The 27,453-nt window shown below is 40.0% G+C and overlaps 1 protein-coding gene across 6 annotated transcripts in view; it reads right to left on the minus strand.

The window, feature by feature from the left end:
* Positions 1–1,154: 1,154 nt before the first annotated feature.
* The window catches only part of RUNX1 (RUNX family transcription factor 1), a 241,364-nt gene continuing 215,065 nt past the window's right edge, over positions 1,155–27,453 (minus strand). For all 6 annotated transcript variants that reach the window (XM_075911479.2, XM_075911467.2, XM_006126006.5 and 3 more), the window contains 2 exons: positions 9,254–9,415; positions 1,155–6,096 (listed from right to left, as the gene is read on the minus strand). In XM_075911479.2, coding sequence (XP_075767594.2) covers positions 5,603–6,096; positions 9,254–9,415 — 656 coding nt within the window. In that variant the 3' untranslated portion in view covers positions 1,155–5,602. The remainder of the gene's footprint in view (positions 6,097–9,253; positions 9,416–27,453) is intronic.

A 27,453-nucleotide genomic window follows, 5' to 3' on the forward strand; every position in this document is an offset into this window, starting at 1 on the left:
CGTGGCTCTGTCTGGAGTGTGGTTTGTATGGTTATTGCACCCAGTAAGAGAGTTAGCCATCTGGAATTTGGAAATTTGCTTTCCCTTAGTTCAGGTTTCTGACCATAATTTTACAGTGATTACATCAACCATCACAAAAGGGACTGTGTAGTGTATGACAAAGTATCATATAGCAGAACAGATTCTCTTTCTACTAGATACAGAGGCGGCTTAATATGTATTATATAATATACTGGGTTAGTGTAAAGCTACAAACACACATTTGAAAATAATATCAGAGGGGTAGCCGTGTTAGTCTGAATCTGCAAAAGCGGCAAGGAGTCCTGTGGCACCTTATAGACTAACTGAAGTGTAGGAGCATAAGCTTTCGTGGGCATAAGCCCACTTCATCAGATGCATGTCACATGCATCTGACGAAGTGGGTCTTTGCCCACGAAAGCTTATGCTCTTACACTTCAGTTAGTCTATAAGGTGCCACAGGACTCCTCGCCGCTTTTGCACATTTGAAAATAGACGCACAAATGGAAGATTTAAGATCGAACTTTCAGTCTTAGCTCTGTTGGTCATCCTGATTCCTTGACATTCATGTTCTTTGGCATAGAATTTCTTTATTTGTTTTTAAAAAAGAAAACACATGCCAGTCCCCCTTGTAAGTTACATTATCTAGCACTATTTGTGGTAATATTTCTGGAATTAAAGTATCACTCAGCAGAGCCAGCCAGAATGCATCCTACAATGCCAAATAAAATGGTGAAAGAGATAAAATACTGTCGGAGCACCTACTGAAGACAAGTAAGACCCTTCTGAAACAGGGGAAATGTACTGTAATGTTTTGTATTTGAAGAAAGATCTAGAGTGGGAGAGAAGATACAGCACCTTTTGGAATATTCTGATTTAATTAAGCAGCCAGAGACTAAATTCAATTGTTGGGTCTCTGCACCATTAAAGTCCTATTTTGAAGACTTAAGTTGCTTAATAGGTCTTGTGCTGGCCTTCTATGAAAGAAAAAAAAGGAGTAAGCCTGTCACAGCATATGACTGCAAACTGTAAGGAAAATATTTTTGAAATTGTGACTGATACCTTGCCAAAGGCCTTTAATTATTGGTGTTACAGGCTAGTCCCCTCCTAATAAAAGAATGAACCAATCCAGTATGCATACTTGTCAAACATTTTATTTGTCATTCACACTAAGGATAATATTGAATTTACAGAAGAAACTGTGGTACAAAGAAAGAAAGCAAGTCTCCATTAGAACTAACTCAGCAGTCCTGCTGCTTGGCATGCTAGTCATAATGAATTTTCCTGTAGCACTGGACGTTGACTTCACTATGTACAGTAAGTGTCTACTCTGACGTGGTATCTAGAGACATCTTGTAGTGGGGAAATCTACTCCATTTTCTTTTCCTATCTGGCTAAAACAACAACAACAACAAATAAACCGCCAGTGCTTGAAAGTTTCCCCTTATGAAAATTGTGCAGTGTTCAAGGAAAATGTGACCATTCTAGTACATTGCAACATCTGTTTTGTAAACATATCCAGTAAATGCTGAACAAATATACTCTGATGCTGTTCTGATAGGACCACATTTCCCATTGCATTCTCTATCAAATTTATCTCACAGTCATTTCAGACTGAAAGTTTCTTTTTCTAAATGAAGTTATAACCGTCACATCCAGAAAACCACAAAGAACCCACCGTTTTTGCACATTCATTTCTCCCCTACCAAAAAAAAAAAAAAAAAAGTGAGGAGTGTTTGACAGAGACCATGCTATAACTGTTTATAAAGGTGAATAAAATGTAGTTAATTTTGAAGCCTAAAATAACTAGGTTGGAAAGAAGCAAGCATCATTACAGTATTTAGCCAACACAAGAGTAAGTTCATTAAAAACAGAGAAGAATGAAAAAAAAATGCAGAATAATTACAAGCACTAACAATATTTTGCTATGTAGCTTTTTAAACTCTATTTACACACATAAATACAAGTAAGTCTGTTGATGCAACTCTTCTACAATTAGGAGAAAAAATGCAAAGTGATCAGTTCTGACCAAGCTAAATTAACAAAAAATGTTATGATGCAAGTAAACAAGAAGGTATTTTGCTCAAATAAAAAATAATAATTATTTTTGAATGTTTAAACAAATGAATGTAAAAGGTCATTCAGAAAATAGCAATGAATGTTTCAAGGACACAGGTGAACCAATGCACCCATCAACTATCTCATATCGTGGGGGCGACTTTCTGGAAATTGCTTGTTTCCCTTTCAAACAAAATTATTCATCACAAATATACATAAATGCTCAGTAGCAGTAAGACAGGGTGGGCCTGACTGCCATTTACATGAAGGCCCGCTCTGGCTGTTTAATGGGGGATTTAAAGTGGATATAAATGTAATTTACAGGGCAGTGTAAAGTCCTATATTTACTCATGTCTAATAGAAATGTCTCTGCTAAGCTGGGTTGTTTCAAACATAGTTACAAATTACCTTCTGCAAAAGGAACACACAAACACAACCCTGGGGTGGGGGTGAAGAGTGGAATATGAATGATTGTCTTTATTTAGTGGGATTAAAATCCTGAGCCATCAGCTGGGGCAGAGCAGTATGTAGGGAAATGGAACTGTCCTTTTAGATTTAATGCAATGACAGGAATGATAAAACTCAATTAATTTAGAGCTGCACAAATACTGGAAATGTCTTGCTTAAACTTCCTTCTTTCACCTACTAAGTGCTTTTGTACAGTCTCAAAGACACGCCACATATATTGTCCTCATCCTTTGTTGCTGATGAATACAATTCCTTAAAAACAAAGTACATGGCTACTGGGCATTAAGGGGGAGGGGGATGGTTTTCAAAAGGCAAACGTGGTTTGCTTAATGGCCAATTTATAATTTTTCATGTGGAATTGTGTACATTCTCTAGTGAATCTATAGTTTAAGCCAGGAGTAGGCAATATGTAGCCCATGGGGGTTAGCCCATGGCAGCCCACCAGATGCTTTATTTACTTTGCTTCTTCAGGTATGGCTACTCACAGCTCCTGTTGGTTGTGGATCACCATTCCCAGCCAACAGGAGCTGTAGATGCGGTGTTCAGGTCCATGCCACTTCTCACAGCTCTCATTGTCCAGGAAAAGCAAACTGTGGCCAACAGTGGCTGCAAGTGGCCATTCCTGCAGACGCATGGGTAAGTAAAGTGTCTGGCAGCCCACTAGGGGCTAACCTTGACAAACTGCGTCTGATCTGAGGAACGCTTATTGCCCATACCTGGTCTAAGCAGGGAAGAAGGCCTTTTTTCAAGGTCACTGGAAACAAGAGAGACTAGCTATGCAAACTGTTGCAAAGGCTGCTGTAAGTTCAGTATGTTCACCGTACTTTCAAAATATACTTTAATTTTTTTTTAAATACACAGTTTGTCTGTGTCTTCCACTTTTTTGTTCTTAGCAAAATACAATTATTATACTGAATTAAAAGGACAATGACTATTTTAAATAAGAAAACAACTTAGAGATTCTGCTCAGATCGTTTGAAACATTCCTCATCTTCTGCATGAGAATGACCTTGTTGACCATGTTAGATGCTTCAATTTGTAATTTGTTTTATTCCAAAGTGCTACTGCATCTGACCAAAACAAAGAAGCAAAACCTAACATACACACACACGCACACATATAGATATATATATATATATATATATATATAAAGAAAACTTGAAAAACAATTTTTTTAAATAAGTCCAGCTGTTTTGCTGCCTGCAGCCAAGGATCTTTGTAATTCAAATCCTTTTTAACTTTTTTAAACAAACACTGATCTGAAGTCCTGCTTTCAAATACTCTTCTGAGTTGACCTGCAATTGTTTCACTAATTTAAGAGGTACATTAAATAACAATCTGATCATTTTGAATGCACACGTCAACATCAGCAGTTTGTAATTAATGAGTAGTACAACAAATGCATTCAGACCAAACCCTCCAATAAAATAGTGCCTTAAAATTTACAGTGACATCTGATATGTTTGTGCTGTTAATGATGGGCAACAGTGATGACTCCATACTAGCAGATTAGTACTATTATAATGCATTACAATTTTTCTACAGGACAGAATATTCTGTGCACCAGTTTTGAATATTCTTCCTTCAGAACTATGACCACAGAAATTTTTAACTCCATTTGTTTGAAATTCTGGTTTCCAGCTGAATCTGATAAGCACTTTTCACCTCCATTTACTTGTGATTTGTTCGTTTGGTTTATTTTTGAGTACACTGGTATGGAGAGAATCGTACTGGGAACTGTGGGTGAAGTCCTGACCCAATTTAAATCAATGGCAAACCTCCAATGAACTTTAATGGCACCAGGATTTCACCTTTTGAGTGCCAACTACTGCTAGTTTCTGTTCTTGAATAAGTGCTTGACTCTTGCTACAGTCAATAAGAAGCCCAGGCAGGATCAATAGCAGAATATGGCTCTAAATATTTGGTTGAAGGGAGAGGCATGGCACCATTGTCTGCTTTACAAATTATATACTTCCATACTGCTGATCCTTAAAGTGACACTTGATGTTGAAAGACCAGCAGAGGAAAAGAACGACTTTATAGGGGGTTTAAATGGTGGATTAAATAAATGGAGCAAATGTAAACAATATGGCTAGATAACTAGACATCACATTACCCATCATTATCTCAGCCTTTTTTCATGTTATAGATTTAACTTTGGCTGCTACCAAAAAAGAGCATATTTAAATATTAATAGTATCAACAAATAAGAAAAGTCTAAACATCAAGCATAAATATTGAGAAAACCATAATAGTACAGTAGTTGAAAATGACCTAAGGCTGTAGCCATTTCTTTTAAAAAAAGGTCCAAAAGAAAAAGTTAAATTACCTCATCGAAAAGGGGCTGATTCTTTCGGTTGACAAAGCAATAAAAAGCAAGCATGATTTTTTTTTAAAGTGAAATATTTTTGCAATGTATAAGGTGCCAAGAAAGAAATAAAAGAAGTTAGATGCAAAGCAGGATGAGTTGCATCCTTAAAAAATTATTAATAATAAAAAATCCATACTCTTTGGAATATATAACTTGGTAAAAAAGTCAATGTCCAAGATATAAAACTTCTCATTCACAGCATTGCTAAATCAGAAGCATTCACAGTTTCCCTCTGGGAATCTTCCTATACCTTCCTTATAACTAACACGTCCATATGATTAAGTATACTCACTAAGATTGTGTTAGATTGTAAATCTTAAAATAATAAGTGAACTACTCTTTAGGACTTTGTAGACCTCCAAAATCAAAGACGTTTGGAGGCCTCTGGTCCGAAAACGGCCTGGGTGTCTGTCTACCCACCTTCCTTATCTCTAGACCAACTTAAATGTTCTCCTTTCCAGAACGTCAGCCCTTTGAAAAAGGCTACTTTTCTGGAATGACATCCCTTCATTGATTGGCTAACACCACTATGTCATTCCTGAAGTACTGACTTCTGGATAGTTTGCTTCTGAAAGTGATGTATAAACATGGCAGTGCCCATAGGCAAGAAAGGTATTTATGGGATACCTATGGGCATCAGGAGATAAGAAGCACTTTAGTCCTGGCCCATCGCTACTTATAATTAATTCAATATGGTCGCCATACTGCTTCTTCCAGCCTTGCTGTGGTGCCCATGTTGGTAGGGGAGTTGCTGTGACTACCTTCGGCCTCCACCACATCACTTTGATTAGGAAGATTGGGATTGAGGAGAGTAGACCCTGTGGATGCATTAGTGCAAGGAGGAAGGATGCGTGGAGGTGACCGATCTCCTCCAGACATCATTGAGAACTGGTATGACCCTGCTGATGTTCCGTAGTAGAGATGGTACGAAGGGGAACTGGTCTGAAAGGGGCTGCCTTGAGACTGAGAAGAACCAGGATATGGAGGAGGGAGATAGGTGTGATATCTGGTGGCAGTGGTCATTGCAGACATACCGATTCCTATTCCTGAACTGACAGGCGTTGGGGTGTAGGTGAATGCTCCGGGGTAGTGCATACGAGGATCAGAAATTGAAGGAAGAGTGGAGAATGAGCGATCAATTCCCACTCTGGGATCACTGAATGCTGTTAGGTCAGGAGCACCTAGTTTTTGAGAGAAGAAAAACAAATCAAATTTAAATGGAAAGAACAAGATTTTAATGACTCGGAAAAGGATAACACTTTTTCATAGCGGATCAGTGATAGGATACTGGTAACACGGGACTCTCTGAAACTTTTGGATTCATTTCTGTAAAGGGGCAATTAAGAGGGATTGCCCCTGTCCTATGGGATTTTGTTTGTTTGTTTATTTGTTCTCATAGGACTTAATGCCTATGGAGCATCCACAGCTTCAGAGTGTTCTGTAAACATTAACAAAATAGTCATCACAGTAACTTTGTGAACAGGCCTGGCCAAAGAGTGTTTGGGGCCCAGGTGGGTGGGGCCAGAAGCTGGGCAGCGTGGGGCCCTGAATGCGCAGGGCCCAAAGCGACTGCTTCGCTCGCCTTGCCCTAAGGCCAGGCCTGTTTGTGATGTAGTAACACGACATTAACAAATACTTTCGGAGAGGGCCAAATGGAGACACCAAAGCTAAATTATTTGCAAAGGCCCACACATTGGCAAATTTGGGACCTTGAATGTAGGTGCTGCAGATTTTCAGTCCTGCGATTTGTGTCTTCTTGTAACCTGCCTTATTTGTCCATCTTCAAGATTGGAAGCTCCGTGGAGTAGCATCAGTTTTTATGTATACATATGTGTATTCAGCACAATATAAATAATAATAGTCGTACACACTGTCAGCATTACTGAAATTAAGAAAATCATTTCCCTTGAAGGGTACGAAGTTGGGCACTGGAAAATTGATTCTCTTGAAATCACTACAAACTTTCAAAAATCTTGGCTTTAACAAGTCAGTACAATGACATCTATTGCAGATTTGTTTCCAAGAGGGAAACTTTGGAATTAACAGAGTCAAGTGGTTTTTTTTCCCTTTTAATGGAAATGTTTCACCTCTGACTCTGCTGAACAGCCGATCTGACAGCTATCCTCTGCTGTCATTGGTTGGACACAGATGAAAGTGGGCTCCCTCCCACCAACGCCTCCTCCAAAAGGATTAAGCAACCTGAACACATAATGGTCTCCTTAAAAGGATCTTCATCCTGTCTCAGATTAACAGAAGCTGTCAGTCCTCTGACTTGGCAACTATGTATGATTAAAATAACAACAACAAGAAAACTTTCCAGAAGACAACTCCTTTCAGACAAGGTGTGGAGTCTGTCTGAAAGGAGTGGGTGTGCAGAAGGAGCACTGTGGACGAAGGGGAAAAAAAAGCAGTCTGCTCTGACTGGATTGGAAGGTAGCACAGACATTCTACAGTATCCGATTCTGAAAGCTTGTTAGCCACATAGCCAGATTTCCTCAGTGAGTTTCTAAATGTTTCTTAGAAGAACTCTCACACATGGAATAGGCTTCATTTCTGAATCTGCCAAGTTAGAAGTAGGCTGCCTTTTTGTTTAACAAGATCAGTGAATGCCTGAATACATTTCCTTCTACCACACAACATCACACTGCAATTTTAAGTTGCAGTTATACAGTATTATGGAATGGTGACAGCTAATCTATGGTGAAGGTTGACTCTAGATTCATTTTATAATCCTGATAGTCAATAACCCCTCTTTCAACAAATTCCCCAGAGAAAGACCAGTTTCCTTGACATTTCCACACCTCAGGCCAGGGTAGGGGTTGTTTCGGTAAATATGGCAAAATCAGAAAACAAATTCCAATGTTACAGTGTTTCAAAAATATCTCTGTTCATTAGTTTGAAAATTTTCCTAACTCTTTTTTTTGTCTATTTTAGCTGCAATTATGTCACAAACTTTCAATTTGTTGCTTTGCCAACCTTGCCAAGGAGAAGGCCCTTATTGTTTTTGTGCATAAATGTGGCTTTTCCCAGGAAAGTTAAGATGATTCGAAGAGATATGTAAGTGATAATAAGTACATCTTTGAAAACAATAGTTTGAAGAATGCACAATTCAGTACAAGTCCAACAGCAGTATAGACTGTGGATCACTCTAGGGACTCCCACTGACATCAGAAGGGTCACTAACTGCTCCAATAAGGCCAAAATTTGTCACCAAAAGGCAAAGTTCTGAAGAGCTTATAGGAATGTTAGCCCTGGGGTTCTCGTTCATTTAGAGAATTCATGATTCATGATGGTGGATATCCAAGGGTACATCTAGACTACATCCCTTTTTCGGTAAAGGGATGTAAATAAGGCACGTCGATATTGCAAATTAAGCCAGGATTTGAATTTCCCGCGCTTCATTTGCATAATGGCAGCAGCCACTTTTTTTTCGAAACGGGGCTTTTTCAGAAAAAAATGGCAGTTTAGATGCAGATCTTTTGGAAAAGAAATCTCTTTTTTCAAAAGATCCTGTACTCCTCAAAAAATGAGGTTTACAGGATCTTTTGAAAAAGGGTTTTATTTCAGAAAAATCTGCATCTAAACTGCCGGGTTTTTTTCAAAAAAGCCCCATTTCAAAAAAAAGTGGCAGCCACCATTATGCAAATGAAGCACGGGAAATTCAAATCTCAGCTTCATTTGCAATATCGACTTGCCTAATTTACATCCCTTTACCGAAAAAGGGATGTAGTCTAGAGACATCCCAAATGTTGGTTCAAGACGTGGGGGTTAATGTCAGTAGATGTACCATGATAAATGACACAAAACCAGGTGGTAGGTGTTCATTCAGGAGACACATTTTTATGTTGGCCTGGAAAATTTTGCAGTGCAATTCAACAGACATAACATGATACAGTGAAACACAACACTTATAAATCCCGACTGTCCTCTATTCAACTGTATACCCCTAATCTGCTCTGATCTGCTCTGAATTCAGTGTGAGGGAAGGAAGCAGAGATGAAGCATCCATGGCATTTATTTCTTGGCAGATATTGCAGCTCTCCAGCTATCTAAACTATTTTTATAGTTTTTGCGTCTCTTCCATTTCAAAGCAGCTAAAATTTATTTCTCTTCTGATTTTTGACAGAGACATTCTGGATTACCCCATCACTCAGGCAAAGCCAAGTAAACACTTGAAAACTTTTTCTTTCAGGCTCAAAATGTATTTCCTCATGAGTTGAGTAAAAAGGTGGTAACATGCTAAGATGCGAGTCTAACCAGTGGGTATTACTGTGGTTTGGAAACAGTCATATGGCTTTGGTGGTATCTTTTTAGTGTAAATACTTTTTAGGTACTTGCCTGAGAGTCGGCTTGAGAGTTCTGCAGTGAGAGATGTCATGCCACTAGCTCTTCCAGGTGAAATTGGAGTGGCCGGGTGCACGGAGGGTGTGGCGATAGAGCCCAAGTATTGGTAGGACTGATCATAGGACCATGGAGGAGATGGCTGTACTTGCCTTGTATCTGCAAAGGAAAAGATGTATTTTAGCAAGAAAGGTTATTGCTAACCTCTATACACTGTGATCAAACATATGAACTGAACAAAATGGTTTATACAGAAACTTATTACAATTCAGATAAAACTTGCCCCTTTGTTAAGACACCTTCAGGTGAAGCTTTTTGATTGTGGTCAGGGAAAGGCTGATTTAGCGTCTTAAGGCTTAAATGACAAAGCATAAACTGTTCATGGTCAAGGTATGTTAGTATTTCGGTTGCACAGTGTTGTTGTGCCACAAAAGTAACACATCACTGAGTAGAAGATAGCAATGCTAAATTGTGATATAATTTAGAATGGGCTTTCTGAAGGATATTTAGGGAGTTAGGTGCCCAGTTCAAAGGGATGGGGGTGCGTAATGCCCTTAGGTTTACTTGAAAAACCCCAAACTTAGTTCTGTGATAACTGATTTTGTTAGAGATAGTGAATATAGAAGATCTGTCAACTTCTGGATGAACTTCAGAAATAGGAGTTCTTGTGTTAGCATCTTGGAACTGAAACATTGGGAAACCAGGATATTTCATGAGTGCAGGCTTTCAAGAGAGATTTAGGGTTCTTCCAGGTGATGGAAATGCAAACTTTTATATTTAAAAATAGGACAGAAAGTTAACCAATGTTTTTTAGCCTCAGAATTAGTTTGGCTTCAGTTTGGGACCAAAGTTTTACAGCAGGGATGAGAGCCAGTATTTATACTGATCAAAAGCAATTTGTCCATCGTAGAAACTGCCATTTTTTGCCTCTTTTTGCCAAGTGAGCATTCATATCTGGAACTGACATTTTCCTATCTTCAAAGGCTACCCTGGGCCCACATGTTTCTGAATTTCCTATCTTCAGAGGCTACCCTTTACTTTTAGGGATAACACAAAACAAGAATGGCTTGTCACTAGTTTTCCCATCAATGAGAATTTTCTCCTACCACTGAAACTGGCTAATTGTCTCTCTGAAGGAAGCAAATAGCAAGATTGGCAAAAAGCTGAAACCCTGCCCAGAATGAATACCAGCATGGAAAGAGATGCTTTCGAGTTTGAGATGCAGGACTTTGAGCTTCCATAAGAAACTGCATTTGGAGATTTTTATTTTGTTGAGTATTATGGAGATGAGATTTATATTTTATTTCTTTCATTTGTTTGGAATTGGAGATTTATGGAAAAGCAGAGCAGATTAATCTGGCTTTTTAAAAAGTTACTTGAAAGGCCACTTACAGAACAAATCTACTAAATCAATCTAGTCCCATTGATTACAATATCTATTCACCTGAAATGGACTAACTCTTGAGGGGAAACTGTACAATGCGGTCTCCTTGCCCATTTAAATCATGTGCATCTGCTGAGACTGCTATCCCACAAGCCAGCTTTTGAACCTATTTTATCAGAAAGGTGTTCTATAATCCCTATCACCGCAGAAGAATCATAGAATATTAGAACTGAAAGGAACTTTGAGAGCTCATCAAGCTCAGTCCCCGGCACTCATGACAAGACCAATCCCTGTCTTCTAGGTCATCCCTGACAGGTGTTTGTCTAACCTGCTCTAAAATCTCCAGTGATGGAGATTCTACAACCTCCCTAGGCAACTTATTCTGGTGCTTAACCACCTTGATAGTTAGGAAGTTTTTCCTAATGTCCAACCTAAATCTCCCTTGCTGCAATTTAAGCCCATTGCGTCTTATTCCACCATCAAAAGTTAAGGAGAACAATTTTTCTCCCTCCTCTTTGTAAAATCTTTCAGGTGTATGAAAAATGCTATTATATCCCCTCTCAGTCTTCACTTTTCCAAACTAAACAGGCCCAGTTCTCTCAGTCTTCCCTCATACGTCGTGTTTCCTAGACCTTTAATCATTTTTGTTGCTCTTCTCTGGATCTTCTCCGATTTTTCCAGGCACCCAGGACTGGACAACGGAGACATAATCAGTGCAGAATAGAGTGAAAGAATTATTTTGTGTGTCTTGCTTATGCTACTCCTGCTAATACATCCCAGAATGTTGTTCACTTTTTTTTTTTTTTTGCAACAGCATCACACTGTTGACTCATATTCAGCTTGTGGTCTACTATGACCCCTAGCTCCCTTTCCGCAGTACTCCTTCCTAAGCAGTAATTTTCCATTTTGTATGTGAACCTTCGCACGTTGAATACTTCACATTTGTCCTTGTTGAATTTCATCCTGTTTACCTCAGATGATTTCTCCAGTTTGTCAGGATCATTTTGAATTATAATCCTATTCTTCAAAGCAGTTGCAACCTTTCCCAGCTTGGTATTGTCCGCAAACTTTATAAGTGTGCTCTCTAATCATCAATGAAGATATTGAAAGAACCGGTCCCAAAATGGATTCCTGCAGAACCCAACTAATTAAGTCCTTCTAGCATGACTGTGAACCACTGATAACTACTCTCCGGGAACCGTTATCTACCCACCTTATAGCAGCCCCATCTAGGTTGTATTTCCCTAGTTTATTGATAAGAAGGCCATGTGAGACTGTATCAAATGCCTTACTGAAGTCTAGATAAGCCACATCTACTGCTTCCACCTTATCCTCAAGGCTTGTTATCCTGATCAAAGAAAGCTATCAGGTTGGTTTGACATGATTTGTTATTTACAAATCTTTCTTTACAAAGGAGGTCCCTAGTGGGCTTTCAAAAACTGGTGTTAGCAAGCTGAACACTGAAATACACACTCTACCCCTCTTTTAATGCCAGTACAACTACCTCAGTGCTGTGCCCTGACCAGAAACACAAGAGTGGGATTTTTTTGCAATGCAGATGCTGCCCACTCACAACTGGACAGAGATTACCAATATATTTGACCTAGCCTATTAAAGATCCATTGTCAATTACTGTTGACCTGCTGTGGATGGGACTGCTAATCAACCGTATATTTTGTTACCTGAATTCCCAAAGACATAATTTTCATTAGCAGTTGTCCTAGAATGGCTTTAAAAATGAAGAGCTCTGATTGGTTAGTAAATAGAGTTCCATTTAATGACACAAATGCCACATAACCACAATATTTGGGTTAGAAACTCACTGATCCATCCAACACTTTTTTTCATAGTCATTTACTAACAAAGAAAGTGACAAAAATAGCACTGGAAAATTCTGTAGGTGGTTTTTTTTTTTTTGAGAGAGAGGGGAGAATTCTGTCACTGTTTCAGTATTTAGGACTTTGTTCAACCCCCACAGAAGCCAATGGGAACACTTCCACTGACTTCAAAGGGAGCTAGAAATGTTTCTGATAGCCTCCTTTCTTTAGGACCCAACGGTAAACTTTCAGTTTATCTTAACTTAAACCACACTGAATGATACAGCTTGAGGCAAAAGGAGGCTGTTTAAAGAAATACTTTTCCTTCCTCAAATTCACCACTCTCTCCCCCAGAGTAAAGTTTTAAATTTCTTATAATGTAGCAACTTAGGGCGGGGGAATGGGTGTGTTGGGGAGGGAGGGAAGGAATGAGTGAGTGTGTTTTTTGTGTGCGAGTATGCACACAAAAGGGAGAGAGAAGTTAAATATATAAAAATATGCTTTAAAAAATATGAATTTCTCCCCAAACCACAGTAACTCCAAAAGAATCTGCAGAGCTATTCTGGTTTAAATCCAAAGGCTATAATAGGGACTTTTGGGTCTTCAGGATCTTATTGCCAAATAAGATTGCAGAATCATTTAAAAGGAGATTGAAATTGCACAAAGTTAGTGAAGTTGCACCTGTTTACACCGATTTGAGGATCTGGGCCCACATCTTTCTGAATATCTCCTATTAGCAAGTACTTTCATTTCTACTGTTCAGCGTACGAGAAAATACATGTCACAAAATGAAAGCGGTTAGTAATTGCAATAAAACCCTCCAGGGCAATAATTACAGTGCAGTAATTCACACCTTGCTGTGTAGTCACTAGCTCTCAGCCTCCTGCCTAACAAGCTATTAAGCATGAGGTATTGGACCATCTTTCATGCCTCATCATGTTGTATTGCCATGAAAAAAGTTATGATGTTTGGCTTTAAAAAACAACTTATAATTATACAGTGCCAATGTTGCATAATGTTTAATGGTTAATAAAATAAGCTGTGGTAAAAGACTCAGACAGGAGGGTTAAAATCTCTTCCCTCCCACATTGCTCCCTGTGGTCTCTTATTTAGCATGTTTCTAATTATTATTGCTGTGAGAAATCAAAGTATTTGCAGAAGCTTGGCATCTTCAAAGAACATTGGTAATTCTGCCTTTCCACCTGAGAATTCCTGGCAATGGTTTGTCACTTGGTGGCGCTAGAGAACTTCCAGCACAGGCCCCATAATTGTTAGCGAGTATTTCAGCTAATGTGAGCTTGGCACCGAAGCACTGCACTACAGAAGGATCATCATTGTCAAAACAGTGGTGATTTTCCAGTACTGTATGATCCCAACTGCAAACAGTAGTAAAGTTGACTTTAAGCCCCGATGCAAAACCCTATCTTGCACAGACAGCTATACTAAGATCTGCCTAAGCCACTTATGTTAAACTTGTAACACACTAGTCCTGCACAGCCCACAACCTGTCTAGTGCAGCTGCCTCTGAAAAGTGACTGAAAAAGTAGTGTCTTCTGACGTAGCAGCTCTGTTCCCTATGTGTATTCAGTCTCCTTGCGGGTGAAAATCAACACAGTTTCACAGACTTCAGTAGAACTGTGCCAATGTATCCAAGCTGAGGATTTAATCCCTTTGTTGTGGCACTAGGTGGCTCTGTTTTCACTGCCCACTCATTTCTAAAGGTAAAAAAACAACCACCCATATTGAACTATGGGAGGGAATCTACCTAAAAGATCTTACAATCTAAAACTTAATCATACCTTAATGACATTGGATGTTTCAGGTGTAAATGGTCAGTCAGATATGGAAATCAGAGAGTTGGTACCACGGTGCCTACGAGAATGAAGAGAACTTAACTCATGAATTTCTGTCTTGTCTATGTTGGATAGGATAGGATAGGGTATGGTAGGATATGTTGCGGTTGAAGCTGGTTTGTGCCACAGCGCTCAGTGTTTCACTGCAGATCAGACATGCAGTCTGATCTTAGCCAAGTGGAGCAATGTGAGCCAAATCTCACTATGAAACTGTGTTTCCTGGAAGCTACAGCAAGGAGCTGCAGGATGTGAGTCAGTACTTTATGGTGCGAGTCTTGAGAATGACTTGAGGGGTACCTTGACTAGATAGGCGTGCATTTTATCTGGACTTCACTAACTAAACTAGGGTAAATTTCAAAGGCACCACGAAAATAATGTTTCATTCCTACAAACAATACATACCTAGCTAAAAAGTCTTATTATCTTGGCATGTTGTCTTCCAGAAATGATTTTACAGCACGAGGGTCAATGGGTAAAAGGGAGTCATTCACAAGTATATACAAGTAGCTAGCAGTTGCTTTGCCAGATATCTGTATCAGTTAAAATTCCATAATAACATGAGTCAGTCCCCAGCAGAGCATGCTGCAGACAAAATGTGAAACAGCCTCTGCTGTTGCCAGCCATTTCTCTCCAGTTGCAAAAATATCTCTGTCACATGCAAACATTTCTACCAGTCCCATAGCATCAAGCTTTGCAGCTCCTTTACTGGATAGCACTTTAAAGGGAACATCTGGCACAAATGATGGGATGAAAGAGGGCTGGGAGCCCATCTCAATAGCTAAGCAAGGGCTTACTAATGTCATCCCACAGGGAGATAAGAAATGACTGGGGCCATTAACTACTTTACAAAGCTTCACTCACTCCACTATTCATTCCCCCCGCCACCTGCATGCTTTGTCAAACTTCCCAAAGGAAAGCAGTTCTCCTAGTGAAAATTTCCCTCTCAGTGTAAGACAGAAATGGTCTTGATGAGAGCCATTCACACAGAGAAGTTTATTTCTCTCCCGCTCTGCCTCTTTTCTTTTGCTCTTCCTTATTTCTGCACAATCGATTACATTCCTTTCTCCCCTTCCTCCATTGCATCCTCATCATCTTACATCTTCTATTTGTTCTTTCCAACTCTGTGAGCAAAAGGACAGATTTGGGCCCTACAATCTGACTTTGAGTTAACCTGATCTCACATCCAGCCACGTGACCAAAATGGCTCTATTACTCTCCCTTTCCACCAACTTGGGGCCCAACAAATCACAAAACCTTAAATCCCAACCTCCAGCAGCACTTTGGAAAGCGGTGCCACTTCTAAGCAGCCGAAAAGATTAGTCAGTGGCTTCGAGAAGGTGGGACTTTCCAAAGGGCAAGGTCATCACTGGCAGCGGACACACAAGGCAAATATTCTAACACTTTTCAGTGCTGGAGTATGAGGAACTGGAAAATTACAGAGCAAACGGTAAAAATTCCACCCTCAGCTCTTTCATTGTACAGGGTGCTTTCCCTGAGCATGACACATGGTGGAAACTACTAAGCTGCTCTGTCACACCACAGACCCTTTTCCCAGTACAACAGCGAGGAAATATATGGGATTCCAATTTAAAATTGGAAATGAATGGGAGTTGAGCATCTAAATCCCCTCCTTAGATTTTCAATGGGTGACAACGGTTCTGAGAATGATCATGGCTGCCACCGCGCCCTTGCTATTACATACTTACAGTTAAGTTCCCTGTTCTACATTGACTTCACAGCCTTCCTCTGTGGGAGCTGCAAGATAACCCCCATTTTATATGCACTTCACAGCACACTGTGAACTGGACATTTCTGATTGCATGGAGCACTCAGATTAGCTCATGTAGACCTTCCATTATATTAACTCTATTAATGAAGGCCATCTTCAGTGCTGGCTCCATGCCCCGATATTTACTTTTATTTCAGCACTTCTGAGGGTTAGTGAAATGTTAAAATTGTTTGAGGAGTTCTAGAGGATGCAGAGACTCTGAAATGTCTCCCAGACCATGGACCATGAAATGAGTGCCATTCTGCATTGACAGTCACCAATGCCAGGTGCCCCAGGGGGAATGAACAGAACAAGTAATCATCAAATGATCCATCCCCTGTCACCGATTCTCACCTTCTAACAGAGGCTTGAGACACCATTCCTGCCCATCCTGGTTAATAGCCATTGATGGACCTGTCCCCCATGAATTTATCTTGTTCTTTTCTGAACTCTGTTAAAGTCCTGGGCTTCACAACATCCTCTGGCAAGGAGTTCTACGAGTTGACTGTGCATTGTATGATGAAATACTTCCCTGTTTGTCTTAAACCTGCTTTCTATTAACTTCATCTGGTGGCCCATAATTCTTTTGTTATGGGAATAAGCAAATAACTTTTCCTTATTTATTTTCTCCACACCCATCATGATTCTATAGACCTTCATTATATCCCCCCTCAGCTGAAAAGTTCCAGTTTATTAATCTCTCCTTATATGGTTAGCTATTCCAAACCCCTGATCATTTTTGTTCCCCTTTTCTGAACTTTTTCTAATGTCAATATTTCTTTTTTGAGATGAAGAGACCACATCTGCATGCAGTATTAAAGATGTGGGTGTACCATGGACTTATACAGAGGCAATAAGATATTCTCTGTCTTATTTTCTATCTGATTTTTAATGATTTCTAACATTTTGTTTTCTTTTCTGACTACTGCTGCACATAGAGTAGATGTTTTCAGAGAACTATCCAGAAGGACACCAATATCTCTCTCGTGAGTGGTAATAGCTAATTACATCATTTTGTACATACAGTTGGCATTATGTTTTCCAATATGCATTACTTTGCATTTATCACCATTAAAATTCATCTGCCATTTTGTGGCCTAGTCATCCACTTTGAGAGATCCTTTTGAAACTTTTCGCAGGCTGCTTTGGACTTGAGCAGTTTAATATCACCATCATCACAGCACTTTTGGCATACATGCATACCACACAGGCGATGTGTACCCATGGGCAGATGCTTTGGAGGACTATTTCTGGGGACTCAGAAGGAGAGAAAACTAAGACAGGTGTGCTTGTCATGCTGTGGCCAGATGAGAGTGCTTGGTAGAGCTTCCCTCTTACAGGAGAGAAAACACAAGCTCTCCTGAGCAGTTTGTGTTACCGTGTTTTACTCTATTCCAGGCCATGCCAGCAAGCAAATGCTGAAAAACAGCTAAAATGCCATAAAGATACCATAGGCAATGGAAGAAAGTAATAATTAAATCCTGCCTCTTCCATTCTCCTACACTGAGGCTTACCGCCTCCCTAATGAACTGCCCAAGCTAGAAGCAGAGAACAGCTTGCATGCTGTATTGCACTGCCAAATAAATACATACATAACAATAATGGAAGAATGCTTATGAAATACTAATTGTGTGGGGCCCGTGGGACTCCTCTACAGGTCTTCTTGCTAACCCGATGCCAACACTGGGCGGCGCAACAGAGCAAGCACCGAACTGTGAAAGCTGTGATTTCACAATCAATGTGTGTGCCGTTCTAGCAGGTGAGTACATAAGCTTCTCAGATGAAATATAAACCATCTCTCCCACTGAGTAAGCACACAGTTTCTGGGCTGGCGTCACTGTTGCTTTGAAGAACACGATTGCGTTGTGTGCAAATGGCAGAGTCTGACAGTGCCAGCGACACACAGAAATCAGAAAGCTAGGGTTTTGTAAAGTAAGGATGCATTGTTCTCTGTCTTCTGAGGTATGACTCACCTGGGAGACTGATTTATTTACTTATTCAAAACACTCCCTTCCTTCTCTGCCCCTCCACCTCCAATCTTCTTCACCCTCCCCAAAAAAGAATATTGACAACAAGTAAAATCAAAGAATTCAACCTGGTCCTTCCACTTTTTTGGCGTTCATACAGACTCCGGCATGTTGCAATCCTCCTCCCTCCGCCCCACATTCTCTCCTAGTGCATGAAAAGAATAGCTAGGAAAATCACAGTTCTAAGAGTCAAAGAGTATCTTGACTACCATGATAGCTTCACACAAGCTATTGCTATACTTTTTATAATAAGGCCTGGCATATAACCAAGCTTTATTACTACTACTATTACTACTACCACTAGTAGTAGTAATAGTATACCTGTAGCTCCTAGGAGCCCCAATCATACACTAAGACCCCATAGTATCAGGCAGTGTACTAATCCAGAACAAACATTGTTACTGGCCCATCTTTCAGCTCCATTGCTTCAAACCTCTGTTTATCTAGGTACTTATGAGGCCTTTTAATTGCAGAATTTTAGTGTAATGCCAACAGGAAGAACCTGGAACCTCTGCAGCTTAGTGCATGAGCCTCTACAGCTTGAGCTAAAAGCCAGCTGCCTCTCAGCTAAGACTGTAGAGCAAACTCAGTCTCTCTCTCTCTGTAAGTGATCTAAGTGCCACTATATGGGACAGTGAACCACACTCCGTAGGTGTGTGGGTTCCATTATTAGCACCTCACAAATGTTAATGAGTTTACTCTCACACCACACCTGCGAGGAAGGACAATATGATTACAATCCTCAGTTTTACATATGGGAAACTGGAGTGCACAGGTAATCCAGACTCCAGTTCAGCAAAGCAAATATACCATATACCTAGAGTGCTGGTTCAATGCCCTAACCACAATACCATCCTGTCTCCTCGTGGCTACTACAATATTGTTCTTTCACAAGAGAGGTTAGAGTCAGTGAATCCTCTAATTGCCCTCTGGTGCCTGTCTACAGGAAATGGTGCAGGTGAAGTTGAGGTGTCATTAAGGGAAGTGGTGTTGCTCTGATCTTCCTCTCCAAGAAAATTGCATTTCATACATCCACCATGCTGTTCCTTCTCTCAGCAGCCCTAGGATAAGGGTTACTAGAAACATAATGTCCCAATGCTAAGAGATCTTCTTGAAATGTCATATAATGATTTGGGACTGATCTTGTATTCAAAAAGACAGTCATGAAGGCCTAGAGTCTGGTTTTAATTCATGTGGAATAGGTTATTATTTCTATATATATGCCTGAAGACTGTTTAATTTGAGGTTGTACATTTCTCAGAGGAATTATTCCCCTTCGAAATAAAGAGTAGCAAAGAAGCAAGTAAGCTCAAGGGGTCTGTACAGACTGCTGTAGGACACAGTTATCAAGGAATGACTACAACACGGGGCCAGGTATCTCAGAAGGTAGCTCCTGAAGATGTGAACTAATTACACCATATTAGAGTGAACATCTAAAGACTCCTTAATCTCATCTTTCATAACTTCAGCACTCTCTCCCCCCCCTTCTCCACATGAAAGCTGCTGAAATACAAACTTGCTCTCTCGAGTTTGCAATCAGTTTATTCACCACAAAACTCTGACCTTGATGCGAACTAATTAGGATTGGAATAGACTAATAATACAGGTTGGCAAGGTAGACCTTTGTCACTATAAAAGAGGCCTTTGAAGATAACAGTCATTTACACTTTCAAGATCTCATTCCTCATGCTCAGAAGAGAGAACATAAACTAATAATATGGAATTCATCTAAGCGCTTTCTGTACACAGCAGCGGAATATCTACCCTCCCCCCAACTTTTATTCAGGGAGGCAAATTAAATCCATCTGGATTCTTTTAAATTCCAACACAGATCATGATTAAAAAAACCTTTTGTTAATAAGCAGACCTCTGATGATCTAAAGATGGACTGGTTCATTTTATTGACTTAGAGAAAGTAAATGCCATATCAAATGCAACCTTCATACATTCACAGATGAAGTCACCTTGAGATAAATGATACCTAGCACAGTAGTATGAAATCTCTCTCATACAGCTTTGATTTACAAGGTGAAGTAAGGTCTCTCTCTTCTGAACATGCATTTTTAAAGTTATTTTGGCTTAGACTGTACCATGGATTTTTAAATAGATAATTGAGAAACTGTTGCTCATTAAAGTACTAAATGAAGAGGGTGACTTGTGAAGAAAACAATAGTTCTTGAAAACAATATAAAAGTCTCTGGTTTTGTAAGCACTGAGCTAATGATTTACATCAAACTGGTTTACAGAAGATCTGCAAAGCTGAAATGAAAAATGAGTTAAGCCCAAAAAAATGTGCTTGAAAGCCCCAACTAACTGGGCTGTGGGACACATTCAACCCATAAATACATTTAACATACCTTTTAAGAAATGCTTTTCTCTCTCTGTGAAATCCTCTGGCACTTCCTGTTTAGTTGAGGAATGCATCTTATTGTAACACTGCGGATATCAGAAATTCCATGCAGCCCTATTGCACCAGTGAAGTCACAGAAGGCTGTGTCTTGTGATGCTTTAGGCCATCAGAAAATGCCAGAGTATTTCATTTAGAGATAGAAAGTAGGAAAAGAAAGGAAAGTTAAAACTTACTTTTGTTTAATGGCCTCTCCTCTATCCCCAGATCATACAAGAAGAGATACTCCACACATGGATCTGGGTTTAGTTCAATATTAATGTTAACTTTGCAATTCAACTTTCAGTGCTAGATTGACTAATTTCAGATCAGGACAAATCTAAATCTGAAGTCAGAGGAACTATAGGTCATAAACCTTCAAGTCAAAGGGCGAGATTCTCAAAAGCACCTGGAGCTTCTGCTCCTAAGTCACTTTTTGACACTTTCAGCCGAAGTGCACAAAATGAACTGCCTGCACAAGTCTTTGGAACCATTGGCCAGCATCTACAAAGTTAGGTGAGTTAGGCCCTAAAGGAGTGGCCTGAGCTTTGAAAGTGAAGAGCTCTCTCAGCTCCCACTGACTCCCCTTCATGTGTAGTCATTGTAGCTGTAGCAATGTGATTTCAGTGGGTGCCACAGGGGCTCCACCCATTTGAAAAACAGGCCATTTAATATAAGTGATGAAATATTGGCTTTATACTCCTAACATTAGGGCTGTGTCTACATTGGCATGATTTTGCACAAAAGCAGACACTTTTGTGCAAAAACATGCTGCCTGTCTACACTGGCGGGGAGTTCTTGCGCAAGAACACTGACGTTCTAATGTGTGAAATCAGTGCTTCTTGCGCAAGAACTATGATGCTTCTGCTCAGGGATAAGCCCTTTTGTGCAACTGTTCTTGCGCAAGAGGCCAGTGTAGACAGGCAACATGAATTTCTTATGCAAGAAAGCCCGATGGCTAAAATGGCCACCGGAGCTTTCTTGCGCAAGAGAGCGTCTACACTGGCACAGATGCTTTTGCGCAAAAGCACATCTTTTGCGCAAAAGCATATGCCAGTATAGACGCTCTCTTGCGTAAATACTTTAATGCAAAAACTCTTGCGTTAAAAGTATTTGCGCAAAATCTTGCCAATGTAGACAGACATAGCCTAGGTCTTTATGTTTGAAAAGAATGGCCTTTATTTCTGTTTTGGCATTACGATGGACTAGAGAATGAAAATAAACCTAAATCTAGCTGGAACTAAAGAAGTATTGTTAACAGAAAATTGTAATATAACCATTTCATCATGGAATCATATTACAAATGACTTAAAATGTTGCAAAATGGCATATATGAAAAAAATGAATAATTAACATTAATAAGGAGCAAGAAGATATTACTTTGACAATCTAAGGATATAGTTTTTTACAAAGATCATCATGGATAAGGAAAACTATTCTATGTTCTGTTTATTTGTGTAGCTAATACACAATTATCTGCATTAAACCATTGATAAACTAACCACAACAGTTTTCAAACAACTTGGAAGGTCTTCTACTCCTCCACATTTCAGTAAGCTGAGTTGCACTTCCTGTGTCTCAAATGATGTCATGTGACCAGACTTTCCGCTGGGAAGTATCAGTAAGATAGCAGCTCTTACTATAGCCATGGATAGTGACAAATAGACAGCTGTATCTAAAACTTTATAATCTTGATTGTCCCATTGAAGTCCCCCCGGAATGTATTGAAGACCACAGTTTTGCAAAGGTAAGGAGTGTAGAATAAAGTCACTGGAAAATTATTGTTCTATGTTTTAAGAAACCACCCCAAAGCTGAAGGAATCTTGATATGCAGTTTCCTTGGGTATGTCAAGAAGATGAATCCCAAATTTGACCTACTGTACATTTTTGTTAATGCCTTTGTGCAAGGTACTGAAATTCTTGTGTGTGTGTGTGTGTGTGAGTGTGCACACATGCATATTACGTTTGAAAAATAAATACTTCAGAACCCATTCTTTCTAAAGGGAGAAAATAATGGAAGTGGCTGACACTCATATGTAACCTAGTTTGTACGTACAAAGGAGGAAAAAAAATCTAGTCAGGAAATGGATTTCATTTTCAAGACTCTTAAGAGTTCTTATAAACAATGGTAAAACAAAACTGATCAAAGCTGTTTTGGCTCTCTTTTTAAAATGATCTAAAATTGCAAAGTGACTGAAAGAAGCCAATTTAAATCCCTTTAAAGCAAAGTGCCATATTATACATTTTTTGGTTAACATGATCCCAAAACGGTACGTTAACTGCGGCTGTGTTAGTCTCTCTTGCAAGTGAATTAAATACAAAATGGCTTGCTCCCACCTTATCCTTACATGCTCATTTAGTCAGTTTGAACCTATAGATAAGCTGATGATGAGACACTAAAAGGCAAAAGCAGACAATTACCTAGGCAAATGTTTGAAGGATTTAGGCCCTGGAGCAAAATGCTGTTTACTAAAGACAGAAAGCGCCATTTGTACTTAGTACAACCTAGTCTGTCTGAAAACAGTCATTCTGGATACTGGCCACCAGTGGACTCAGAGCAGGGTTTATAGGTGCGAGATAACATCGCACTCCTGTCTGCATTTGACCACCTCAGGGCTTTTGCAGTATTTTTAAACAAGAAAATGCAAGTACCAACAAAAGCATATAATAACATCTGTCTTTATGTTCATTTATTGCGCTGGTTAATCATTTATTTTTATGCTGCAGACCACCCTGTCAAGATACAGAGCCAGATTCCCAGGTGGTACAGCTCTGCATAGATCTCTGTGAGCAATGCCAGTTTATATCAGCTGGCAATTGGATCCACAGATTTCACTTAACTTCAGGTATGTCTACACAGCACCCTAAACTCAAAATAAGATACGCAATTTGTGCTATGCAAATTGCATATCTTATTTCGATTGAATTTTGAAATAGGCTATTTCAAAATTTAGTGTGTCTACACAGCACCAAATTTCGAAATAACACGCTATTTCGAGACATCCCTTAACTCTTGTGGAATGAGGTTTACCGGGATGCCAAAATAGTGTGCCCATTATTTCAAAAAATGTTATGAAATAATGGGTGGCTTGTGAGGACATGGAGTAGCTATTTTGGGATACTGGAGGCATCCCGAAATAGCCATGTGGTATAGACATATCCTTAGTCTCTTTCAAACCTTACTGCAAACAAATGGCATTTCCAATACAAATGTCTTTTTTCCATTCCTTCAAAAACATTCTTGTAGCATACATATTGATCAATTTGTATGAAGAGTCGAGAGAGATCAGTAAAAAGGAAGGCAGGGAGAAATAAAAGACTTTGTAGCATAAGGGTCACCTCTTCTCTTTCCACTCTTCATATACACATTCATTTCTGCAGGGTCAGTAGGATCAGTGATGATATAGGCAGAAAATAGAGGAGTCGGGATATAAACGGAGGAAAAAAAGATGGAAGGAAAATTGTTGTGTAGATAAGCAATCTTCCATGTGTACTGTGACCCTCAGCACCATAATGTCTGAGTGTCGCACGTACATTAGTGGCTGTGTCCTCACAACATGCCTATGAGGTAGGGAAATACTTTTGTCACCATTTTACAGATGGGAATCAAGACAGATCCAGTAATTAGAACAAGACCTCACAGGAAGGTTGTTGAAGAATTAGAAAGGAAACACATATCTCCTTAATTCCAGTCAAATGCTTTAACCACAAGACAATCCTTCCTCTCCACCCTTCTACTGGAGGAATCATTGCTATTAGCATACCTGACAGAAATTAAATCCGGAAGAGGCATGAGCCCCTTTCCTCCGCATCTCAGAGGCCTTGACTAAAAAGGTGCAGCAGTTCCCAAGCACTAAATTTTCAAGAAGAGGACAGGGTTAAAATCAATAACAGGAAAAGAACAGAGCCAGAGAACAAATCAGAACTTGACTCTGACAATGTTTTAATATGCAGGACAATAGCAGAGTCTCTGAAGGTTACAAATCTATTATGTCTACACTACTATCATGCTGCATCTGTGCCACTGTAGTGCCATAGTGCTCGTAACTTGCTACGGCAACAGAAGGGGTTTTGCCTTCGCTGTAGTTAATTCACCTAGTCCAGAGGCAGTAGCAAGGCTATAGAAGCATTTTTACGTCAGTCTATTGGTATTTACACCAGAGTTTTGATTGGCTTGATACCTCTGGCAGGGGTATGAGTGATAGTGCTCGGTTGACCTTATTTTAGGTATAGGCCTGGCCTAAGATATCTGAACAGGAGACCTGGGATGGGGAAGAGACAATAAAACAGAGAACCAAAGATTGTCTGAAGATGACTTGACGGTCAAGGGAAGCCTGCTTCACACCTGCCCATGTTTGTAGCACTTCTGTGTCAATAGATAGAGGATTTCAGTTCTCAAGCCTGTCAAACGTATCACCTCATTCCCAAGCACTAAATTTTCAAGAAGAGGAAGGAGCAGCAGCAGAAGAGCAAGACAAATCAATGGGAAGATCCTGATAATATTAAAGCAGGAGGAGGGACGTTTTCACTGACTGTGTGACAAACTCAATGCACATCTCCCATGTCCAAGCAGCCCCAGGACATCCTCTATAAAATTGCCCTTCAGAGAGCAACACTCCCTTATGTTTTACTATCAGGATTAAGCTGCATTCTGTACAAGAGCTCCACTGTTTTTGTTTTGTAAATCCATTTTCCCATAAAATTAAAAAGAAAAGTAAAAAAGGATGCTGCATCAGAGGATCAAGAATGTGTCTATTAAAGAAACCGCATTTCCTCAGTCTCCTATTTTTTCCCCCACTCTCCAAATGTGAAAAATAAGAAGACAGCCAGCCTTTGCTGGAGATGTGTCTAACAAGGCCTTCATTGTTTCAGACAGGTGTGAGATTGGAACGGATTCAGAACCAACAACTCCAGTATCAGAGCCAGCTCTGTAAGCTGAAAACATGCACCAACCATCCAGTAATACTGCTGCAGTCAGCCAGAGACTCAACAATTTAAGGCTTAACATACACACAGCATAAATCAGATGAGGATGTACCAGCCAACCGTCAGCTTCTTGGGCTGATGCCTGCAGACTGTCTGTGCAGATCAGACCCTGCCTGTTTGGGTTATTAGAAACATTTTTTTGTCATATAAAGATGAGAGGCTGGGTGGAGCAGCTAGCATAGACACATGTAGGTTTGCCCTATCTTGTTCCAACAGCCCTTGTATATGTGCTGCCTGTAAGTAGTGCTTCTTGAAAAGTTGCTTTATTCACAGCACAGGAGGGAATGAATTACATCTTTGGGAAATGTTTAATGTATAGAAATCCCATGTACACTCATTCTGTACCAGCTATTTTCACAAAACAAAATCATTCTCTTTCCATGGGGCTTTATGAGATTATAAACATGACCCAACAAGCACAAGAATTAACACAGCTGCCTACTCTCTGATACATTTCCTTCACTTTTCAAGGAAAACCAGTTTTTACTCTCTCTTCTCCATCTCCTGATACCTGCTTTGAACTAGTCCCTAATCTGCATTTGGCCGTATTTTGGATCACTCCCGTGACAGGTCAGGGAAGCAATTTAGAATCAGGGACTAACAAACCTCTCTGTTAGGTTTGGTTATCCATGGTCTCTACCCCTTGTTTGACACACTATACTATACTGTTGGTTCTGTGAGAGCCAAGAAGGCACAGCTGTCATAAAGGTGTGATACACGGGAGTGTGATGAGAGACTAAGCTTTGATTCCTAGCCGCAGTCACACGCGCAGGATAGAAGTTTTGCCACCTCCTCCGGGCCCTTTTCCACATTCATGTAGCTTCATTTGCTCTATTTTTTGCGAAAAGATTCAGTTTATTTCTGTGTGACACACAAAAGTGTCAGAGTAAGAGACTGTTCTTTATTTCTTGTCCTCTCACATGCACCAGCCCTGCCTCTCTGCACCCTTCAGTGGCTGTGTCCTGTGTGTGATTCGCTAATGGCGACACCATTTGGAACAGCAGCTACAGCTCTAGATCTCTACAGCCAGTCTGGCTGCCCCAGACACTGCTGTCCTTACCTTCTAGTGATTTCTCCCTGATACCGCAGTCAGGGCTCTGTGCACCTCTCATGGGCTAGAAGCAGGCTCTGAAGCCCTGGTTTCCTAGTGGCTACCACAACCCCACTGAATGACTGTTCTGTCCCAGGGGAGCTAACTGAGCCATGCATGATTCTCTCTGCAATTCCTCTGCTTCTGTCACACATACTGTCAGTGTCCATGCTTCCTTGCTGAGTGAAAGTCAGTAGGCTGGCTGCTGCGGCTCCAGTTCAGAGCCGATTCATATCCTCTCCAATAATAGACTAGGGCACTCACAGCTGTGAATCTGCGGCCATTTTTCTGTCACACACACCTGTTTGGTTTTATGCTTTTGGCTGGACAATTTGAGCCGCAGCTGCGAGGGTGGGCTTTGAAGGGTAGAGTCTCCTGAGTGGAATCAACATGATAGTCTGGCACAAGCAGCGAGGTATGCACTTAAAATAATAAAGAAGCTGAAAGTGAGCTTGCAAAAGTATTTGTAGATAGGAATAAAAAAATGTCAACATGCTAAGAATCAATGCATATTTTTATGCAAGCCAGGTAAATATAATTTGGAAGTCCTGATTTTCAGTCTTTACCTGGCTACCTTCTTGAGGTAGGTTTTATGTCCATTAATAAAGTTGTCACCTTTATAATGCAGACATTTCTAGGTGATACCATTGTTCATAATCTAAGTAAAATAGAGCCCAAATGTTGTAACACCGTGGATGGCAATTCTGCACGTGTTGTCTCATAGATGTCAAAGAAACGGCTCCTATGAGTAAAGTTATTCACACGCATATGTTTCAGTGGTAGCTGTGGGTGTGTCTAGACTACAGGGTTTTTTCAGAAAAAAAAAGTGGCCTTTTTTCAAAAAAACTTCCCCTGCATCTAGACTGCTGCCGCGTTCTTTCGAAAT

This window comes from Pelodiscus sinensis, chromosome 1 (assembly GCF_052426305.1).
Source record: "Pelodiscus sinensis isolate ZL-2025 chromosome 1, ASM5242630v1, whole genome shotgun sequence".
NCBI lineage: Eukaryota > Metazoa > Chordata > Testudines > Trionychidae > Pelodiscus > Pelodiscus sinensis.